Source organism: Kluyveromyces lactis, assembly GCF_000002515.2.
Source record: "Kluyveromyces lactis strain NRRL Y-1140 chromosome D complete sequence".
Taxonomy (NCBI): Eukaryota; Fungi; Ascomycota; class Saccharomycetes; order Saccharomycetales; family Saccharomycetaceae; genus Kluyveromyces; species Kluyveromyces lactis.
The window spans coordinates 1,600,150-1,617,341 of record NC_006040.1 but is presented as its reverse complement, the minus strand read 5'-3'; the positions used below and the strand labels follow the sequence as shown (position 1 = coordinate 1,617,341).

At 39.2% G+C, this 17,192-nt stretch overlaps 9 protein-coding genes across 9 annotated transcripts; 6 read left to right on the top strand and 3 right to left on the bottom strand.

The window, feature by feature from the left end:
- Positions 1 to 156: 156 nt before the first annotated feature.
- Positions 157 to 2,280, top strand: MFG1 (Mfg1p; the record flags this gene model as incomplete). Its single annotated transcript, XM_453915.1, has 1 exon — positions 157 to 2,280. One exon carries the CDS (start codon positions 157 to 159, stop codon positions 2,278 to 2,280), a length of 2,124 nt encoding a protein of 707 aa, XP_453915.1.
- Positions 2,281 to 2,709: 429 nt separating this feature from the next.
- On the top strand, positions 2,710 to 3,297 carry PEX17 (Pex17p; the record flags this gene model as incomplete). Its single annotated transcript, XM_453914.1, has 1 exon — positions 2,710 to 3,297. One exon carries the CDS (start codon positions 2,710 to 2,712, stop codon positions 3,295 to 3,297), a length of 588 nt encoding a protein of 195 aa, XP_453914.1.
- A 182-nt stretch (positions 3,298 to 3,479) lies between these two features.
- Positions 3,480 to 4,208, bottom strand: RRG9 (mitochondrial ribosome assembly protein RRG9; the record flags this gene model as incomplete). The annotated part of the gene is made up of 1 exon (XM_453913.1): positions 3,480 to 4,208. One exon carries the CDS (start codon positions 4,206 to 4,208, stop codon positions 3,480 to 3,482), a length of 729 nt encoding a protein of 242 aa, XP_453913.1.
- Positions 4,209 to 5,148: 940 nt separating this feature from the next.
- Positions 5,149 to 6,018, top strand: VID27 (Vid27p; the record flags this gene model as incomplete). The annotated part of the gene is made up of 1 exon (XM_453912.1): positions 5,149 to 6,018. The coding sequence occupies one exon, from the start codon at positions 5,149 to 5,151 to the stop codon at positions 6,016 to 6,018; it is 870 nt and encodes a 289-aa protein (XP_453912.1).
- Positions 6,019 to 6,492: 474 nt separating this feature from the next.
- Positions 6,493 to 6,753, bottom strand: MRX7 (Mrx7p; the record flags this gene model as incomplete). The annotated part of the gene is made up of 1 exon (XM_453911.1): positions 6,493 to 6,753. The coding sequence occupies one exon, from the start codon at positions 6,751 to 6,753 to the stop codon at positions 6,493 to 6,495; it is 261 nt and encodes an 86-aa protein (XP_453911.1).
- A 293-nt stretch (positions 6,754 to 7,046) lies between these two features.
- Positions 7,047 to 7,166, top strand: OST4 (olichyl-diphosphooligosaccharide--protein glycotransferase OST4; the record flags this gene model as incomplete). The annotated part of the gene is made up of 1 exon (XM_002999331.1): positions 7,047 to 7,166. The coding sequence occupies one exon, from the start codon at positions 7,047 to 7,049 to the stop codon at positions 7,164 to 7,166; it is 120 nt and encodes a 39-aa protein (XP_002999377.1).
- A 249-nt stretch (positions 7,167 to 7,415) lies between these two features.
- Positions 7,416 to 10,553, bottom strand: BRE4 (Bre4p; the record flags this gene model as incomplete). Its single annotated transcript, XM_453910.1, has 1 exon — positions 7,416 to 10,553. The coding sequence occupies one exon, from the start codon at positions 10,551 to 10,553 to the stop codon at positions 7,416 to 7,418; it is 3,138 nt and encodes a 1,045-aa protein (XP_453910.1).
- A 2,450-nt stretch (positions 10,554 to 13,003) lies between these two features.
- MER1 (Mer1p) lies at positions 13,004 to 13,819 on the top strand (the record flags this gene model as incomplete). The annotated part of the gene is made up of 1 exon (XM_453907.1): positions 13,004 to 13,819. The coding sequence occupies one exon, from the start codon at positions 13,004 to 13,006 to the stop codon at positions 13,817 to 13,819; it is 816 nt and encodes a 271-aa protein (XP_453907.1).
- Positions 13,820 to 14,585: 766 nt separating this feature from the next.
- Positions 14,586 to 16,427, top strand: SSB2 (Hsp70 family ATPase SSB2; the record flags this gene model as incomplete). Its single annotated transcript, XM_453906.1, has 1 exon — positions 14,586 to 16,427. The coding sequence occupies one exon, from the start codon at positions 14,586 to 14,588 to the stop codon at positions 16,425 to 16,427; it is 1,842 nt and encodes a 613-aa protein (XP_453906.1).
- Between the last annotated feature and the right edge of the window lie 765 nt (positions 16,428 to 17,192).

Here is a 17,192-nt window from a genome sequence, read left to right as displayed (position 1 = left end):
TCTTCCTTTTTTTTTTTGCAACTTTAAAGTTTGTTGACATACATTGGAGAGTTTTCATTATCGAAATAAACATACCCTGAGAAACACAAGGGTGTTTCGCTGTGTTGAGACTCCAGCACATTTACTTGGTCGCTTCATTTTGCTGTCAGGACATCCATGGATTACCAGTACGTTCCTACAGACATTTATAGTGGGCAAATGCCTGGCCAAATGTCTGCCGGCGGCGTTCCTGCACAATCTGTTGCTAATGGACAAATTCCGTATAACTTCCCAGTTGGGCAAAACTCGAACCAAAACGGGAACTTATACGTGATGAATAGTTCAAATGATGATACGCCAGCTGCAGGACCACCTAATTCGGTTTCTGCTTCTGGGCCGATCCCCGCTCAAGTTCATGGCCACGGACAAGTGCCCGGACAAGGTCAAGGCCAAACTCAGGGACCTAATAATTCCAATGCGACTAACAACCCTTCCAATGCTCCTTCCATTGCCACTGTACGAACGGGGCCCTCAGTCGAAGCTGCCAACTCTAATATGGGTGGTGGTGCAGATTTTAATACAGGTACTGCGGCAACCGCGCCATATTACCCGATGCAATTTAATGGACTATATCAGAACCAGCCACAAGCCTACGGTATGCAAGGCCCCAATATTCAGAACCAAGGGATGCAACCATCTTTCCCAGGTCAATTGCCACCGGGTCCGGGTCCGTACACCCAAGGTTACTTTAATCCGCAACAACAGGGAGATACCGGCAATGCAGCAGATAGACCTTCCAATCATGGTCCTTTACCAGTGACACCACAACAGTCTGGTCAGCAGCCAAATTTACAGAGCTCTCAGACACTGCAAAATCAGCAAGGAATACGACGCCAACAACTTCAACACCATGTACCGCAGCAAGCGCAAGGCCAACAATCAACTGCAAATGTTCAGATACAGTCTCAGCAACCTTTGGCATCACATCCGCATCCACTTTCGCAACCTCAGCATAACTCTCATCCTCATCCACACAACTCTCATCAGCAGCAGCAGCAGCAGCAAGTGCCTCCTACACATCCACCACCGCACCCAATGCATGGAATGGCTCCAAATTTAGGTAATGCACCATTAATAGGACAAAATCCTGGTGCCAGTCCAAATCCTGCGCTGCTTGGTCTAAATCGTGCGATACCTTCTCAGATTTCTTCAACCTATCCCTATCCTCTTAGAAAATATCTTTCTAATTTGGCTATCCTTCGAGCGCATGAGATAATAAATTTGCTCAATGTATCCAGCAATAAGCTAAACGATATGAAATACTGGGTTAAGGTCATGTCCGAACTTTTCACTCCTTATGGACTATTCAGATATTCCAGGAAACATCAAGAGGATATAAGACAATTCGAATTTACTGCAGTTGTGATTCCATCAGTTATGAGAGCTTTTGGTTGTTCAGGAGTAGCTAAGCTTGAAATTGTTCCTCATCAATTGAGGGCCCAGGTACTCAGTAATGGAAGCATTTTTTTCGAATGTCCCAGGTGTTTATTGACATATTTCTTCCCAGACGGAAGTTACATGACAAACTTCACTCATTTCAAAGGTGTTTTTGATATAAATCTAAAGATAGAGTGGTTAGGTATGTTCACGTATGGTTTTGTTCCCGGTGTTGAATGGGGTTCTTTGGAAACTAAGTTAAGTGACCCTACAGTCAGTGCGGAAATATTTGGCAAACTATCAACGATCAATGGCAAGAAGAAGAGCGCTAATGACAGTAAAAATAATACAGGTAAATCTGGCATTGATTCGAAAAAGGATAAACCTATTAAACAAGAATTCGACGAAGCAGATCTTGATGCTGTACGGTTTGAAGCAATGACAAAATTGAGGTCGCAATTCAAAGTTTTCCAAAACGTTTCAAGTTTTGGCATACAAGAGGGATTCATGCGAATTCTGCAGGTGAATGACGTTATGTCATATTTGAAAAACTTAAGAATCTATCAAAAATGCAGTGGTATCAAAAGTCCTGTAGAGACATTATCAACTTTTGTTAATCAGGAAAGAGCAGCACCGAGTGCTAATTTGGGCCCAACTGTTCCTAACACAAATGCTGAGTTTTCTCATGAACAGTCTTCGAAGGCGCAACCCACATCTACTGGTTTTGCTTCTAGCGGATCGAGCGGTTCAACCAATACCGCTAAAAGACGCAGAGTCAGTTCAGCACTATCGCCATTGAGCAGCTCTGAAAGAAGCAGCCTCGATGAAAAGAATGGTGCAAATCTCAAGAAAGCCAAATACTGAACTTCTATATCAATATGTTTCTTTTGATTCCATTTCATTTCTCTATTTACATTATGGACAAAGATGATTGCTTCAAACTCTGGATGTCAGTTCACTGAAATGTTTAAATATGTGTATAATTATATTAATTTGTTCTTCATAAACTTTTAATTCATCTTAATTCAGTAGTGCGTTAAATATCTTGTTCACTTCATTAATTTAACATGTTTTGACAATCCTGCTGACACGCCTGTCTTTTGTTTTTATTTCCTAATGATAACAATGCAACAGTTTAATTGAGTCGTTTCAAACAGTTCAGGAAACTTTTTCATATTGTACTATGTGAAAACTTTAATGATCAAAAATAAGGTTTCGAATACACTAATGGGCTTTAGAGGGGAAGTTGGGTTTTGGGACCTATAGTCTCGAGCTAGACCGTTGCGAAACAGAATGTATTATAATTGGCCTGCTGAGAAAGATATAATGCCTTATAAGAAACCAAGTACGGTAAAAGAGATAGAGCTACTTTTCTACCATACAGGGGTTACTGTTAGTGCTATATATGTTTTCATTCACTTAGTTCTCTCAAGAGTACTTTCCAAAAATTATGACCAACGTTTGGAATTGAGCCATGATGTTTTAATGAGAATACGCAGGCTTGTTAACAGTTTAATGTCACGAGTAAAGTCTACCAGTGTGACAGCAGTAGGTGATAATCAACGTTCTATACAAGAAACAAAAGTGTATGTTGATCGTTGTCAGCAGACCGGCGAACAACTCGAAAGTGTCGATGAAAATGCGGGCTGGACTCGTATCAACCTGAGGCTTAATACTTTAACGGATGTTCTGCGAATTTACCATACTGACATGCGGAATATTAGTGATTTTGAATCCCTCTCATTTAAGACTAAGCTTTTTACCGATCAATTAAAGGATTCATCCTGGCGAAATAAAAAGCAGGAAGGCTATAGTAATATTATTCAATCAGTCAGGGAGATGAAAGGGTGGTTTATTCATGGTAGAATCCCAAAAGATTAAACAGAGTAAAAATATTCGTTATCCTTTCAATGCGTCTTTTCTATCTGCTATATACAATGTTATATTAATTACAAATCAATGAAAGAAGTTGACCGTAATTCAAAGGTAAAATACAAGATTTATGGTCTAGATGTCATTTTCGTGAGTCGTTAATCCGATAACTGGTATTTCTTGACATCGTTTTAGATTTTTTTCTTCAATAGTAAATGCAAATTATTCCGGGCTTTCACTGCACCTCTATCTATATGCTTGGATTTATTGTAATGCAGCTTATTTGAAGGTCCCAAATCCTGTTGTGGTTTCTTTCTATGTATAATATGCTCAGAATTAGGGCCTCCAATAACAACTTTTCTTGTCACTGGAATAATTCCCGTATATCCATCGATCTTTCCATTCTCATATAAATCCAAGATCCTATCAGATCTTTTCTTCCATCTCCTCTGTATATCCTCCAGCTCTTCTTCAGTAGGTTCCCACTTAGATTTGAGGATTCTTCTAACAACTTCTGGGGACACTTTCATTTGAATAGCAATGTCCCCAGACGTCATATGAGGGAACTGTCTCTTCAAAAGCCTTACAGTTTCCATCTGTTCTCTGGACAATTTTTTCTTGGGATTCCATCGCTCCCCATTTAGTTTCTCCTTCAAAGCGAATTTCTGTCTTTTCCAATCGGGAAGTGCAGTGTTGTCCCTCCAGGTACTATGACCGTCGTTATCTTTCGAACGATTAACAGTGTTAATCAACCGTTTCGCCTTACCCTTTTTTGGTATCTCGGCAACTTTAATGGAAGAATCAATCTTGTCGTTTTCGGACAGTGTCAAAGCAGTACTATGAAATGGCATCACACCTGCTTTCCTTAATTCAAATAAGGTCCTACTCCTTGGTAGAAGCCAGCCGCAAAGTTTAAACATCCGATAGATCTCACCAAACTGGTTTCCTCTTTGATGTGTATCCAGAACCCAGTGCCAGAAAGAAAAAAGACACAAGAAATAAACTCTTATCTATGGTGTTGATGCTGTCTTAATCAATATTTTCTATTTATGACTTAAGCACACTTATTGCATAACGATGAACTAGATCTATACCATTCCTATTCCCTTTCTGCACCGCGTCGAACTGACGTGCTCTTATTTCAAGTATTCTCATCTCATCTCATCTCATACAATCATTATTCAATAGTAAAATTATAGGTGATTTTGCCTATCAAAAAATCACAATTTTCATCTGAGGCACTGCACGGTTCACTGTGAAGGACAGGACTGAAATAGGTATTCCTCTTTGGGAATATCAAAGTCCGGGTAACTTAGTTCACTGTTCATCTGATTTGCAATTGACTATGTCTTCCAGAGGGGTTTGCATAAGATTTATTAATACAGTGAGATAAGACATTCCTTGCGGCAGGAGCCCATTTGTGGTTGAAGTGGGTTGTAGTTTCGAATCAGTTGTGTAGGTTATGCGTTATCGTTCAAAGCTGACCACACCACTTGTGGAATTGTAGTCAACCATCTGTGTAATCTATTCGTATGCTAAATGATGTGTAATCTTGAAGTTAATTTTAAACCATTAAAATCGCCAAATTGTAAGGGAAAAATTGATACCAATGTTATGATTAGGTTCAATGCCTTTAACCTGCAAAAAAGGCTCACTTTATCATTCTGCTAGAAATACTACAACAGACAACCTTAGTACAGTGACTAATTGTAGCGTACGCTAGTGAGGATTGGTGTTTCGATTATCTCGCTAAACCAGCAATCTTACAACGATCAGTTGATATTAGGCCTTTTTTCATTTGTTTTGTCAAAAGACACTAACAAGCGCATATCGTACAGGCCATAATCTGCTTTAATCGATATGAACTTTATAAGGACATTTTTCGATAGTAATTCGAATGAGGAATTGTTGAGTATTTCGGCAGGTCAATTTTTATTGCTACGTTCTTTCAAATCTCCCAAATCATCGGTCGAGTATATTTTCAGTGATGCGATGATATGTGTGAAACGACGTGGTGATTATGATTATATTTTGCACGTTGAAAGGCAAGATGTCGATAGCGAAGATATCAGTGATGGTGATTCAGATGACCTGGTGCCGGATGAAATGAGCCTTCTTTCAGCGACTTCTAAGAAGGACGATACATGGGCCTTCAAGATTGAAGAAGATTTACAGTTCGTCAAATCCTGGAATGCTGAGAGGCATTCGGTGTTCATTTGGAACAATACCAAGGGTGATGACGGGGATCAATTCGAATACATTATTGACGATACCATACCGCTCTTAGAAATCGAGAAATTTTATAAGTTGGTCAAGCATTGTACTTTTGAAGCGAAATATAGAAAGCCTAGTGACCAAGCTACTAAACAAGAATTATTAGAATTCATGAAACCAGAAGAGCTTGATGATAGTCCATTTTTTTCCGATGAATATAACGAGCTGCGAACTGATTCTGATATCACGGCTAATAAGAATGTGAAAGTACGATTGGACAGCAGTCCTCGTCCCGTCTTAACCAATGAGGCACTAAACAAACTTCGAAGTGGGAGCAATATTTCCCATGACACATATAGGAATTCTGATACTAACGCTGGACTTAGTAAAGAAGTAGCAGATACTTATGATGATGTTTATGATGACGATGATGACAATGATGCTGGCGACGATGATGACGAGCAATGTTACGATGAAGATGCACCATTTGTAGATGCTGTGGAATATAATTCTTAATGCTAAAATATAAAAAGTATTACAAAATGACATATCTACTTGCATCGGCATTTACTGCTGTTGGACATATTGCCAAAATTGAAATATTGGTTATAACTAAACCAATAGTATCTTGGTTTTTGTTTTTAGTCCAATAAAAGATGATGAAAAGATGGTTTCATTCATTCTGTGAATGCATCCGACAAGTCTTACCGAACAACATACGGTCTGATTACCCAGAAAATAGCCCTCGGTATTAACCCCTTGAGCTAATACCGATCCTGAAATGGAACTATATATCCTTTGTTTTTTTCTCGGTGTCACTGCAGTCAATTTTGTCCTCAAGCACCTCATGTTTTTAAATACTGCATGAATCATAGAATACTATATTTTCGAACATAAAGCGTCTTGAAAAGCGTAACCACGTTATGAACCGGTCTATCCTGTTTCGACAATGACTTGTGTATAAATAATTAATGTGAAGTGAGAGTTCCTTCATTTTTTTAAGTATTTATCAGTAATTCTAGGCAATCCAACTACGGATCTAACCTCATCCCAAAAAAGCATCCGATATGCTTTGAACTTTTGTAAACCTGTCGGGTGAAACAGTCGATCAGTCCTGCTTGTTTGCTCCATCTGATGCGGATTAATACCGTTGACCTTGTAGTAAACTCTTCGTACAAACCTGTGAAACCCTTGAGAATTCATCAACTTGTAGAACAGCCATTCTTCCAAACTCCTAGGTGCACCCTTCATAGTACTGTATGTCAATGAACGCAATATCAAAGTTCGTACCGTTCTACTTTGCAGGGAGACCTTGAATGCTCCGCATTAGCCTATCCCCTTACGTACAGCCGTCAGAAGTCACTATTACATGTTAAAGAAGGGTAGTGATAATGCGCTTCGCTTTGACAGCATTAGTAAATTTTGATAATTTTGAAAACTTAAATAAAATTGAAGTCGATTAAGTATATGCAATGTAACACATGGGTCGAAGGTTTCTGTAACTAACAAACCCTTCTAGAAGCTTACGATAGGAAGATTCAAGAATGATCTCTGACGCTCAATTGAATACTTTAGTACTGTCGTTTGGTGTTGTGATGGTGGCCCTGATCGCCTTATATCATGGGATCCAATCTACGGTTGTGAACCATAAGAAGCAATCATAGGATATCTTCGTGTTATCAGCAAGCCTTGCAATACGAGACCAGACCACACTGTAAGGTCTTATTTGCACGTTGACTATGAAGAAAAGTCAATGCCCTGGCTCTGGGTAATTGATCAGAAAATAGGGATTGCTATCAGATAATGCCATTGTTTTCTGCTTTTGTACATTATAGAAATTAAATATTGAATAGTATGAATTGCGCATTTTCAATAGAACCATAACATAATGATGACTCCTTTTTTTATATTAGTTATGTTGCCTCTTCTCCCAAGATTTCTCTTGCAAGTTTTATCACTCGGTCCAAGTGCAAAGTAAAGTCTGTGTATGCCCTAGCAAAGGCCATTCCATGAACTTCTGTCCAGTGTGTCTTTTCGATATCTTTGGAAATATCAATATCAGATTTTAGTAGAGGCTTTCTAGGTAAAACTGGTGCATTTCTTTGACGCAATTGTCTCATGTTTTCGAATTTGTTTATGAAGTCATAAAGCTTCTTTCTTGATAAGATTGGGTTTGGAAGGTACTTTGGTATCTTATTCTTAGAACGGAAACAATTTGAAAGTATATAGAAGACAAAGATAACAGAAGAGACACTGTCTCTTCTTAGAGAAAGAAGTGCATGAGTAATGTCTTCATCTGCATCATTTTCCCATACTTGAAAATACTGTCCAGAAATACGGGCTTCAATCACTTTCTCCAATAGTAATCTGCAGCGGTTAATCAATTCTTCATATAAATGCGGTTTGAAATTTGAAATATAGTTTGGCTCCTGTTTTGCTCTGTCTAGAAGACTAGCCGCTGCATATATACTTTGATAAAGTCTGACCTCTCTGATATTCGACAATCGCAAAGACAAATCGGTAGGATCATCGTCGATATCACGATATAAGTATCTATCGGTAACAGATTGGTATGATTGACTGATATGGGACAACAACGACGACATTGCTAATCTAAGTTCTCGTCTAGTTTTAAAAGACCAGAGCACCCAGGTAGTCGGTATTGACAATAGCACTCCGATCAATAATGAAACTCCGGTTGTCCAGGTGTTCTTCCAAATATCAGATGTGCCCATTGGTAATTTATCAGCTTTACCATAAATACCTAGTGTAATAATGATAAAGCATGTAGACGCTGTAAGGCTAGATTTGGTGTTCTTATTCACAAAGAAATCGACAGCCAGTGGGGCAAACAAAATACCTCCAAAAGTTGCAATGACAAACGGATTATTTCTTCTGGAAACGCAAGCGCAAAATGCCCAAACAATACCAAAGAATCCGTACATAAATCTTCTCAGAATACCCTTCCATGTAGCGACGTTTCTGCTGTTAGTGAGAATGAAAAAAATGGTTGCACCCCACCAGCAATGATAATACTGGTACCATGTGTATGATTGTTTTAACCATGATGGTAGTAGCAAAAAAGTTAACATGAACGCAACTTTTAAAGCCGACTTGTTCTCGACTCCTGTTATCTTGGTTGTGAGTTGCCAGATTTTATACCTGATAGGATTTGTAGTGGTGTGGAAATTAAAGTCGTTGTGATCAATGGCTCTAGTGTAAGCTTCTAACTTCTTCCCTTTGACATCATTGTATTTATGCCTGGAAGTATAACTGTTGTAAATATTTTCAAAGGCCTTGTCTACATCTCTTTTGGTTTCAAAATAATGTAGTACTGCGTTTGCGCCTTGGTCAAGAGCACATTGTCTAGGAAGACGAGTTAAAGAGCGTTGCAATGGATAGTTGGGTAAACATATCCTCCATTTCAAATTCTTTGCCAAATCTATGGTTCTTTCGGCAACCGCAATCATTGATTTCGCAGACTGTCTAACATATCTTAAAAACAAAAAAGCATCGGTCGAATTTGGATCCTGAAGTAGGTCCTTACAAAAGAAGTTAGTTTTGGTGAAATCTTTATAAGCAACATCCAATCTGTAGATTTTACGCCTAAGTTTCTTTTGGAGTTTTTGTAGTTTTCTCATTGATTGCTCCACTTCACTTTTATTGACAGAGAAATTTGAATAAAGCTCGATGTAACTCTGAATAGATTCAATTACTAGAAGCATTTCACGAATCAATTGGTAAATGGGTTTTGCAAAAAATGACCGTAGAATATTATTGTAAATGGCTGTGTTGAAGTCAATACCAAGATTTGGGATTCCAGAAGACGCCTGAGGAGTTTGCATTCCAGAGAAAATCATTGGTGAATTGGCAGATTTCGCTTGAGATGATGGCACCTCCGTATTCGTACCGTCTTTGAAAAACTGCTCCAATTCCGCCTTTGTTAATAGGCCATTGTTAGTTGGCAATACACGTAATGGTGAAGCAGTAAACGTTATGACATTACGCAATTCCTTTAAGCACTCATCATCAAATACCGTGAACGTGGTTTGGTTACTGAATTCCCTCAATCCCTCCGAGAGATATATATTGACAGCCTCACTCATCTTGTTTTGGGTTTCTCGTAAGCTGGTTACATCTTCGCAATGTTTCGGGTCAATGACATTGCATAGAAAGCTCTTCATTTCTTCAAGAGTAGATATTAAAGTAACTTTAGCTGTAAAATGACAAGTGTGTGGGAATACCGTACAGCATACCAGCAGGGCAAGAAGAATTCCAAATAAATAAGAAATTCCAAAATCCCAGTACAATTTCCAATCGAGATCAGATTTGTTAAATACGAGGCTTGATCCACAAAAGAATAGTGCTGCAATCCCAAATGATGTTGAAAAATAGAATAACCTTTGATAAGTGGTTCTTAACCAATGCGTGAAAATTGCAGCTAAGAAAAGTCCTAGAAAAAGGATACCACCAGCGTTTGTAGCGGCTGGTTTTGTAGCTGTAGATACAAACCATATTAAACTGGAATATCCCATCCCTATGGCGGCACCTAAGATAGACTGCAATGATAGTTCTAATTGTACACCAACCGTTCTTGATGGATGGTGAATTAAAACAGCCAACGGTAAAAAATATCTGTATTCTCCACCGAACCAGTTACCAGCAGGTCTGATAAGACATAGAATGTTTGCAACAAAGATTGCTATCCAATATTTGACGATATGTTTCCAATATTTTCTAGTGCCCTTCGGATCGATGTGTGGGAACAAAGGCTTTCGAGTTTCATCGAAATGGTCTACATCAGTCGGATCAGTTGGTTGTAATCGTTCGTATCCAGTATAGACTGGATCGAAGAACCCATTTCTCAATTCTTCCAACCCAAAACTTTCTAAATTCTCCCATTTTTTCCCCTCCAACAATTTATTTAATTTCATCTGAGACAGGTTGATCCTAGAATGAGAGGTGCTGATGTCTTGCTCGGATTGACTGGCTTTCAAGCCAGTCATCGAGAGAAACGATTTAGTCCCATAGGACCCTTGTAAGTTGGACATACAGTAAATTTACGTAAAAGAAAAAGACCGATGACCCAATGTTATGGGAAAGAGATATGTGCAACAATAGCCAGTAGCAATGTAATGTTACAATTATGAGAATTGTAGCCTCTCTGTCCCCTCCCTCTGTATTTATTCCTTTAAAAGAGTTGAACTTCAGATGCCAAAAATCAACAGAAAGGCATTGCCTCAAACGATAAAAGCAGACAGTACTCAAACAAATCAAGCTCCTCCTTCTGTATCTCAGTAATAGTATACAGACATATATATATAACAATGAAACATATATTCAAACATTCCAGGAGTGGGGTGTAAACCAAAAACTTACCTTCACCTATTACTATTCCTCAACCCACTTGCCTAAGGTGACATGCATATTCGATGCCAGTCTCATCAAATTTCGCCTTTCCTTTGGAATCAGGAAAAAATGCGCCAGTATGCTACTAACAGACGAAGCATAAGGAAGAAATAAGATAAGGATTATGTGTGGCCGGGTAATGTAAATATGCACGACCCAAAGGTCCGCCACACGAGATCACCAACCAACCCACAATCGCACGCAGATATCTGTTTCCCTTAGACAGTTTCACATAAGGCCGTGACTTGGCTAGCCTGTCTAAGTGCCATTGTGTTTGATGTAATTTAAATGCGAAAGATTACAGGGTTTTGAACCGCTTACAAGGAAATGCTGTTGAGAATAGTCAACAAGTGAAGAACGTCGACATAATAAGCCTTTTTCCCCTGCCGAATCCTACGTTCAATGCTTGTTAACCATGCTAAAGATAATATGTTGTCCTTCAGGAACAGAATTGAAATTGAAAAAAAAAAAAAAAAAAAGAGCGAAAGATACAGAATTTACCTATAAGTAAAGCTGTGAATAGTCCATGTCAAAGCCATTCGGTCTCATGTGAAGATATTTTTTCGAAGAAAGGAGAAAGTTACAGTAGAATAGACTGGGACGAGGGGTCCTTTGTATAAATTGCATTGGGGAATTTCCAAACATATAACAGAGAAGGTTTTGTGCGTTTATGTTTACGTTACGAAATGGGGTTGCTTAAGACTTCTGATAGGATGTCCAGACCAAAATATCTGGATCAAGATGATAGAGACCTTCTGCTCAAGTTTAGGTACATCAGACAGCAGGAGGACGCAAGAATAAGGGATGGCGCATTGCACCCGAGGGATTCGGAATGGACGTTTGGAGTTTCTGACGCAAAATGTAATATGACCAGGAACCGTTACACTAACATCAAGACTTATGAAAAAACCAGGATCAAGTTAAAGGTAGTGCAGGGGAACGACTATATCAATGCATCGGACATTAGGTTACAAATAGAAGGGCAGTCTAAAGCACCTAGCCATTTCATTGCATGCCAGGGACCACTGCCTAATACTTGGCCCCAATTCTGGCAGATGGTTTACCAGCAATGCCCGAAGAAGATATATCGGTCGTAATGGTGACTCCTCTTGTAGAGCAAGGAAGAGAAAAATGTTACGCTTATTGGCCCCGCTCTCTCAATGAAACTATGTTTTCTCCTGCCATTCAAAAAACAGGTCCAAGTCCGGAGGATGTGTCTCACTTTGCATTTGGCCTGGAATTGGAGAATGTGTTAACTCAAAATTGTCAACATTACACTGTCAGTAAGATTCTTCTCAAACCATCAGACCCATCTTTTCCGGTGAAAACCGTCAATCATTTCTATTACGATCAATGGAGTGATATGGAAAGACCGGAGGAGATCGGGCCCCTGCATCATTTGATGAAACATGTACATACATCATCAGATCCGTTTAATCCTATTTTCGTACATTGCTCTGCGGGCGTTGGGCGCTCCGGTACTTACATGGCGCTGGATCATTTAATCACTAAAACTATAGATTTTAAGGATGATGAGTTTATTCATAGCTACGATAAAGATCTCATTGAGCAGATAGTAAGACAGCTTAGAACTCAACGGTTGAAAACGGTAGAATCCCCACAACAATACTTATTTATTTATCACGCTGCGAAGCAAATTTTCAGATATACCAGGGGTTTGTAGTTTCTTTCTCCAACGGACCTTTTATTTATCTCTCTACTTGTACAGTATAGGATGTCTAAATACGATTCCAGGTGTGTAACATTGGTGTTCTCATAAAACCTGCATTTTGTCCAAAAATGCATAATAGTGATAGGTAAGGAAAAAAAACCTTTGAACTCACCGAAAATTGAAGCTCATCCATGCCCATACATAGCATAAAGAAACTACCGCTTTCCGGCACAACGACAAGACTGTTTTTTCGTTTAATCGTTTAACACCTGTAAGTAAACTACAGCTGAATACTAGATCAATTGAGCCTTTCAACTGTCATATATCTATAAGAGTTTTGAACGACGTATTTGAGGTTAGCCGCCGAGGTTGCAAATAGAGAATTGAAACAGAGAATCGAACATCTTAGTAAAGTTGGATATGGAATTAGACAGTTTGGCTCTTAGATATGTTACAAACACAAGCTTATGCTCAACAAAAGCCATGCAGAGTTTTACTCCAGCATGTGGATCTAATCACAATGATAAGCATTTCGGGCAGAGTCAAAATCGAGTTCAGTTACTTATTGGTAAATGGTTACTCACTAGATTAAAGGCAGAGAATGTCAGTTTCGAAAAGGAAGAAGTAGAGGTATACGATAATGCCAACTATAGTATTTGGTACTCGGGAGAGGTTAAAATACTTTCTTCTATTTTGGATTGTCAGGGCTTTATTCTGATGGTTCTTATCTCAGACTTCATCCAGATCCGAAGAAATAGACTAAGATCAAATGTGGAGATTTCAGGTAATCTAATTCTTTTAGAAGGTTCCATCCAAGATATAAGTTTGGATATATACATGCTTTCTTCAGTGAACAAGGACTTGTATTCCAACAATACCAATGTTTTTGAAAGTTGCATTCCTGGTAAAACTGATAATATTTTCCAGATTGAAACAGAAGCTGAGAATGTGACTCCCACCGAGGAAAGTTTGGTCTTGAGTCGTTTGCAAGTAAGCTACCTCATAGGGCATGAAGGTCAGAGGATTGAATTTCTCAGAAGTGAAGCAGGTGTCAATATAAAGATTATGCCAATTGAGAAAAGGTTAAGCAATTTCGATCTCAAAAACCCCCGAAATACAACTCAAGAAGTTAGAATTTACGGTAAACTACAGAATGTACATCGATGTATTGTTTTGATTGAACAACACTTAAGAATGTTTAGTGTACCGCGCCCTAGGGATAACAGGTTTTTTTAGAAAACTTTCATCATTCATGGGGCAAACAAAAAATGGAGTTGTTAAGTTAATTCTGCCTGATTTCACAGCCTGCAGGTCGAATGTAGAAATTTGTGCCGATGTATAGCGATACCAGTTCACGGTTAAAAAGTCTACTGAATTATACGGAGGAGGAGTACAAAACCTAAGATCAGAACTCTAAGTGTAAATCAATTGGCGTTTTGGATTTGCAGTTCCAACAAAACAACATCCAAACATTTGCTACCGATTAGATTACTGAAAGACAGTGAATTGCCTTTGTACTGGTAAATGGCGTGTATTTTTCACACTCTAAACCAGATACCTCCAGCAGAAGCTAATCTTGCTGCTACGGTTCGCAGAAAGCCTGGTAAACTTTCATCTAAGTCAAGGGTGTTACCCGGGATCTTTCTTTTTCTCAAGCTTGGGTTGTGTTCTGTGTGGGTTTTGGGTGTTATGAAAAAGAAACACTTTGAGGACTCTGTTCTTTTTTTTAATACAAAACTAAAAAAAAACCTAGTTCCTGGTGATGAGCGATGAGCCCGATGAGTTTGTGCGTGTATTTTCGTATTTCGATACTAAAGTTGTGATGAGGGAAAGCACATCGTTGAAAGTGAAAAATTTTTCATTTTATATATGAATGTTGAATAAAAAGTGAACTTTAGTTTCTTGGATTAAAGAAGTTACAGTTAACATTTTCATAGCGGTTTTGATCTGTAATATTGTATAAACCCCTCCAAATCGTCAAGCTACATTCATACTTCTAACAATGGCTGAAGGTGTTTTCCCAGGTGCTATCGGTATCGATTTAGGTACAACTTACTCTTGTGTTGCTACTTACGAGAATTCCGTTGAAATTATTGCCAACGAACAAGGTAACAGAGTTACCCCATCCTTCGTTGCCTTCACTCCAGAAGAAAGATTGATCGGTGATGCTGCTAAGAACCAAGCTGCTTTGAACCCAAAAAACACCGTCTTCGATGCTAAGCGTTTAATTGGTAGAAGATTCGATGAAGAATCTGTCCAATCTGACATGAAGACCTGGCCATTCAAGGTTATCGACTCCAACGATGCCCCATTGATTGAAGTTGAATATTTGGGTGAAACCAAAACCTTTTCTCCACAAGAAATTTCCTCCATGGTCTTGACCAAGATGAAGGAAATTGCTGAAGCTAAGATTGGTAAGAAGGTCGAAAAGGCTGTCGTTACCGTCCCAGCTTACTTCAACGATGCTCAAAGACAAGCCACCAAGGATGCTGGTGCCATTGCTGGTTTGAACGTCTTGAGAATCATTAACGAACCAACTGCTGCTGCCATTGCTTACGGTCTAGGTGCTGGTAAGTCTGATAAGGAAAGACACGTCCTGATCTTCGATTTGGGTGGTGGTACTTTCGATGTTTCTCTATTACACATTGCTGGTGGTGTTTACACTGTTAAATCTACCTCTGGTAACACTCACTTGGGTGGTCAAGATTTCGATACCAACTTGTTGGAACATTTCAAGACTGAATTCAAGAAGAAGACCGGTTTGGACATCTCTGGTGATGCCAGAGCTTTGAGAAGATTAAGAACTGCTGCTGAAAGAGCCAAGAGAACTTTGTCTTCTGTCGCTCAAACCACCGTTGAAGTTGACTCTTTGTTCGATGGTGAAGACTTTGAAGCTACCATCACCAGAGCTAGATTCGAAGACATCAACGCTGCTCTATTCAAGTCTACTTTGGAACCAGTTGAACAAGTTCTAAAGGATGCTAAGATCGCCAAGTCCCAAATCGACGAAGTCGTCTTGGTTGGTGGTTCTACCAGAATTCCAAAGGTCCAAAAGTTGTTGTCTGACTTCTTCGAAGGTAAGCAATTGGAAAAATCTATCAACCCAGATGAAGCTGTTGCTTACGGTGCTGCCGTCCAAGGTGCTATCTTGACTGGTCAATCCACCTCTGACGAAACCAAGGACTTGTTGTTGTTGGATGTTGCCCCATTGTCTTTGGGTGTCGGTATGGCTGGTGATGTCTTCGGTGTTGTCGTTCCAAGAAACACCACTGTCCCAACCATCAAGAGAAGAACTTTCACCACCGTTGCTGACCACCAAACTACCGTTACTTTCCCAGTTTACCAAGGTGAACGTGTTAACTGTAAGGAAAACACTTTGTTGGGTGAATTCGACTTGAAGGGTGTCCCACCAATGCCAGCTGGTGAACCAGTTTTGGAAGCTATCTTCGAAGTTGACGCCAACGGTATCTTAAAGGTCACTGCCGTCGAAAAGTCCACAGGTAAGTCCGCTAACATTACCATCTCCAACGCTATCGGTAGATTGTCTTCTGAAGAAATTGAACAAATGGTCAACCAAGCTGAAGAATTCAAGGCTGCTGACGAAGCTTTCGCCAAGAAGCACGAAGCCAGACAAAGATTGGAATCATACATCTCCTCTGTTGAACAAACTGTCACTGACCCAGTCTTGTCCGCTAAGATCAAGAGAAATGCTAAGGCTAAGGTCGAAGCTGCTTTGGCTGAAGCTTTCTCCACCTTGCAAATCGAAGACGCTTCTACTGACGATTTGAGAAAGGCTGAAGTCGGTTTGAAGAGAGCTGTCACCAAGGCTATGTCTACCCGTTAAAAAGTGATTTAAATGTTCATCGTTTTCAATCCACTTTTTATTCCAACATATCATTAGACTAGTCCCTTTTGCAATCTTATCTATTTTCCAACATTAGTATAAATGTCACATTTTCTACGTTTTACAAGCAAAACATGTTTCGAATGACCATTTATAATCAACAATCTGTATATCTATACAAGTAATAAAACGTTATACCGTCTTTAGTTTGCGTTTCCACTTCAATATCCAATCCGAAATCTGTCGAAATTGAGAATGACTAGCGTTGGTGCTTAGAAGTTTCTAATTTGTGCCTTCAAATTCCAGTAATTCAGTTATGGGATATCCAAAGAATTAACGTGTGTTCTTGTATATTCTCTGATCTTGGTGTACATACCAAACAGTGAAACCTGAATCTAAGGTCATTGCCGCTTCGTCTTCAAAGAAAATGTTCAGAAATAATCTTATAACTTCTTAAAACAGCACTGGTATGTCCTGTTATTTTGACGTTCATACCTACACTATTAGCTTGTGATGCTGTAACTAGCTGCACTCTTATCGCTGGCATCATATGCCGTCATGGAAAGATTATTAACGCTTTGCTTAGTAGGAAAATATTCATCCGTACCTCACACTAATGTTGTTTCTTTTACGGGTTTTTTTCTCGGTGGTAACTCGAAACATAATTCGAAAACAGAGGTATGAGATGCGATGAGATGAGATGGAACATATACAATAAGAATCCTTCGACTTACCACTCAATAGTTACATACTCGACCATTAGTT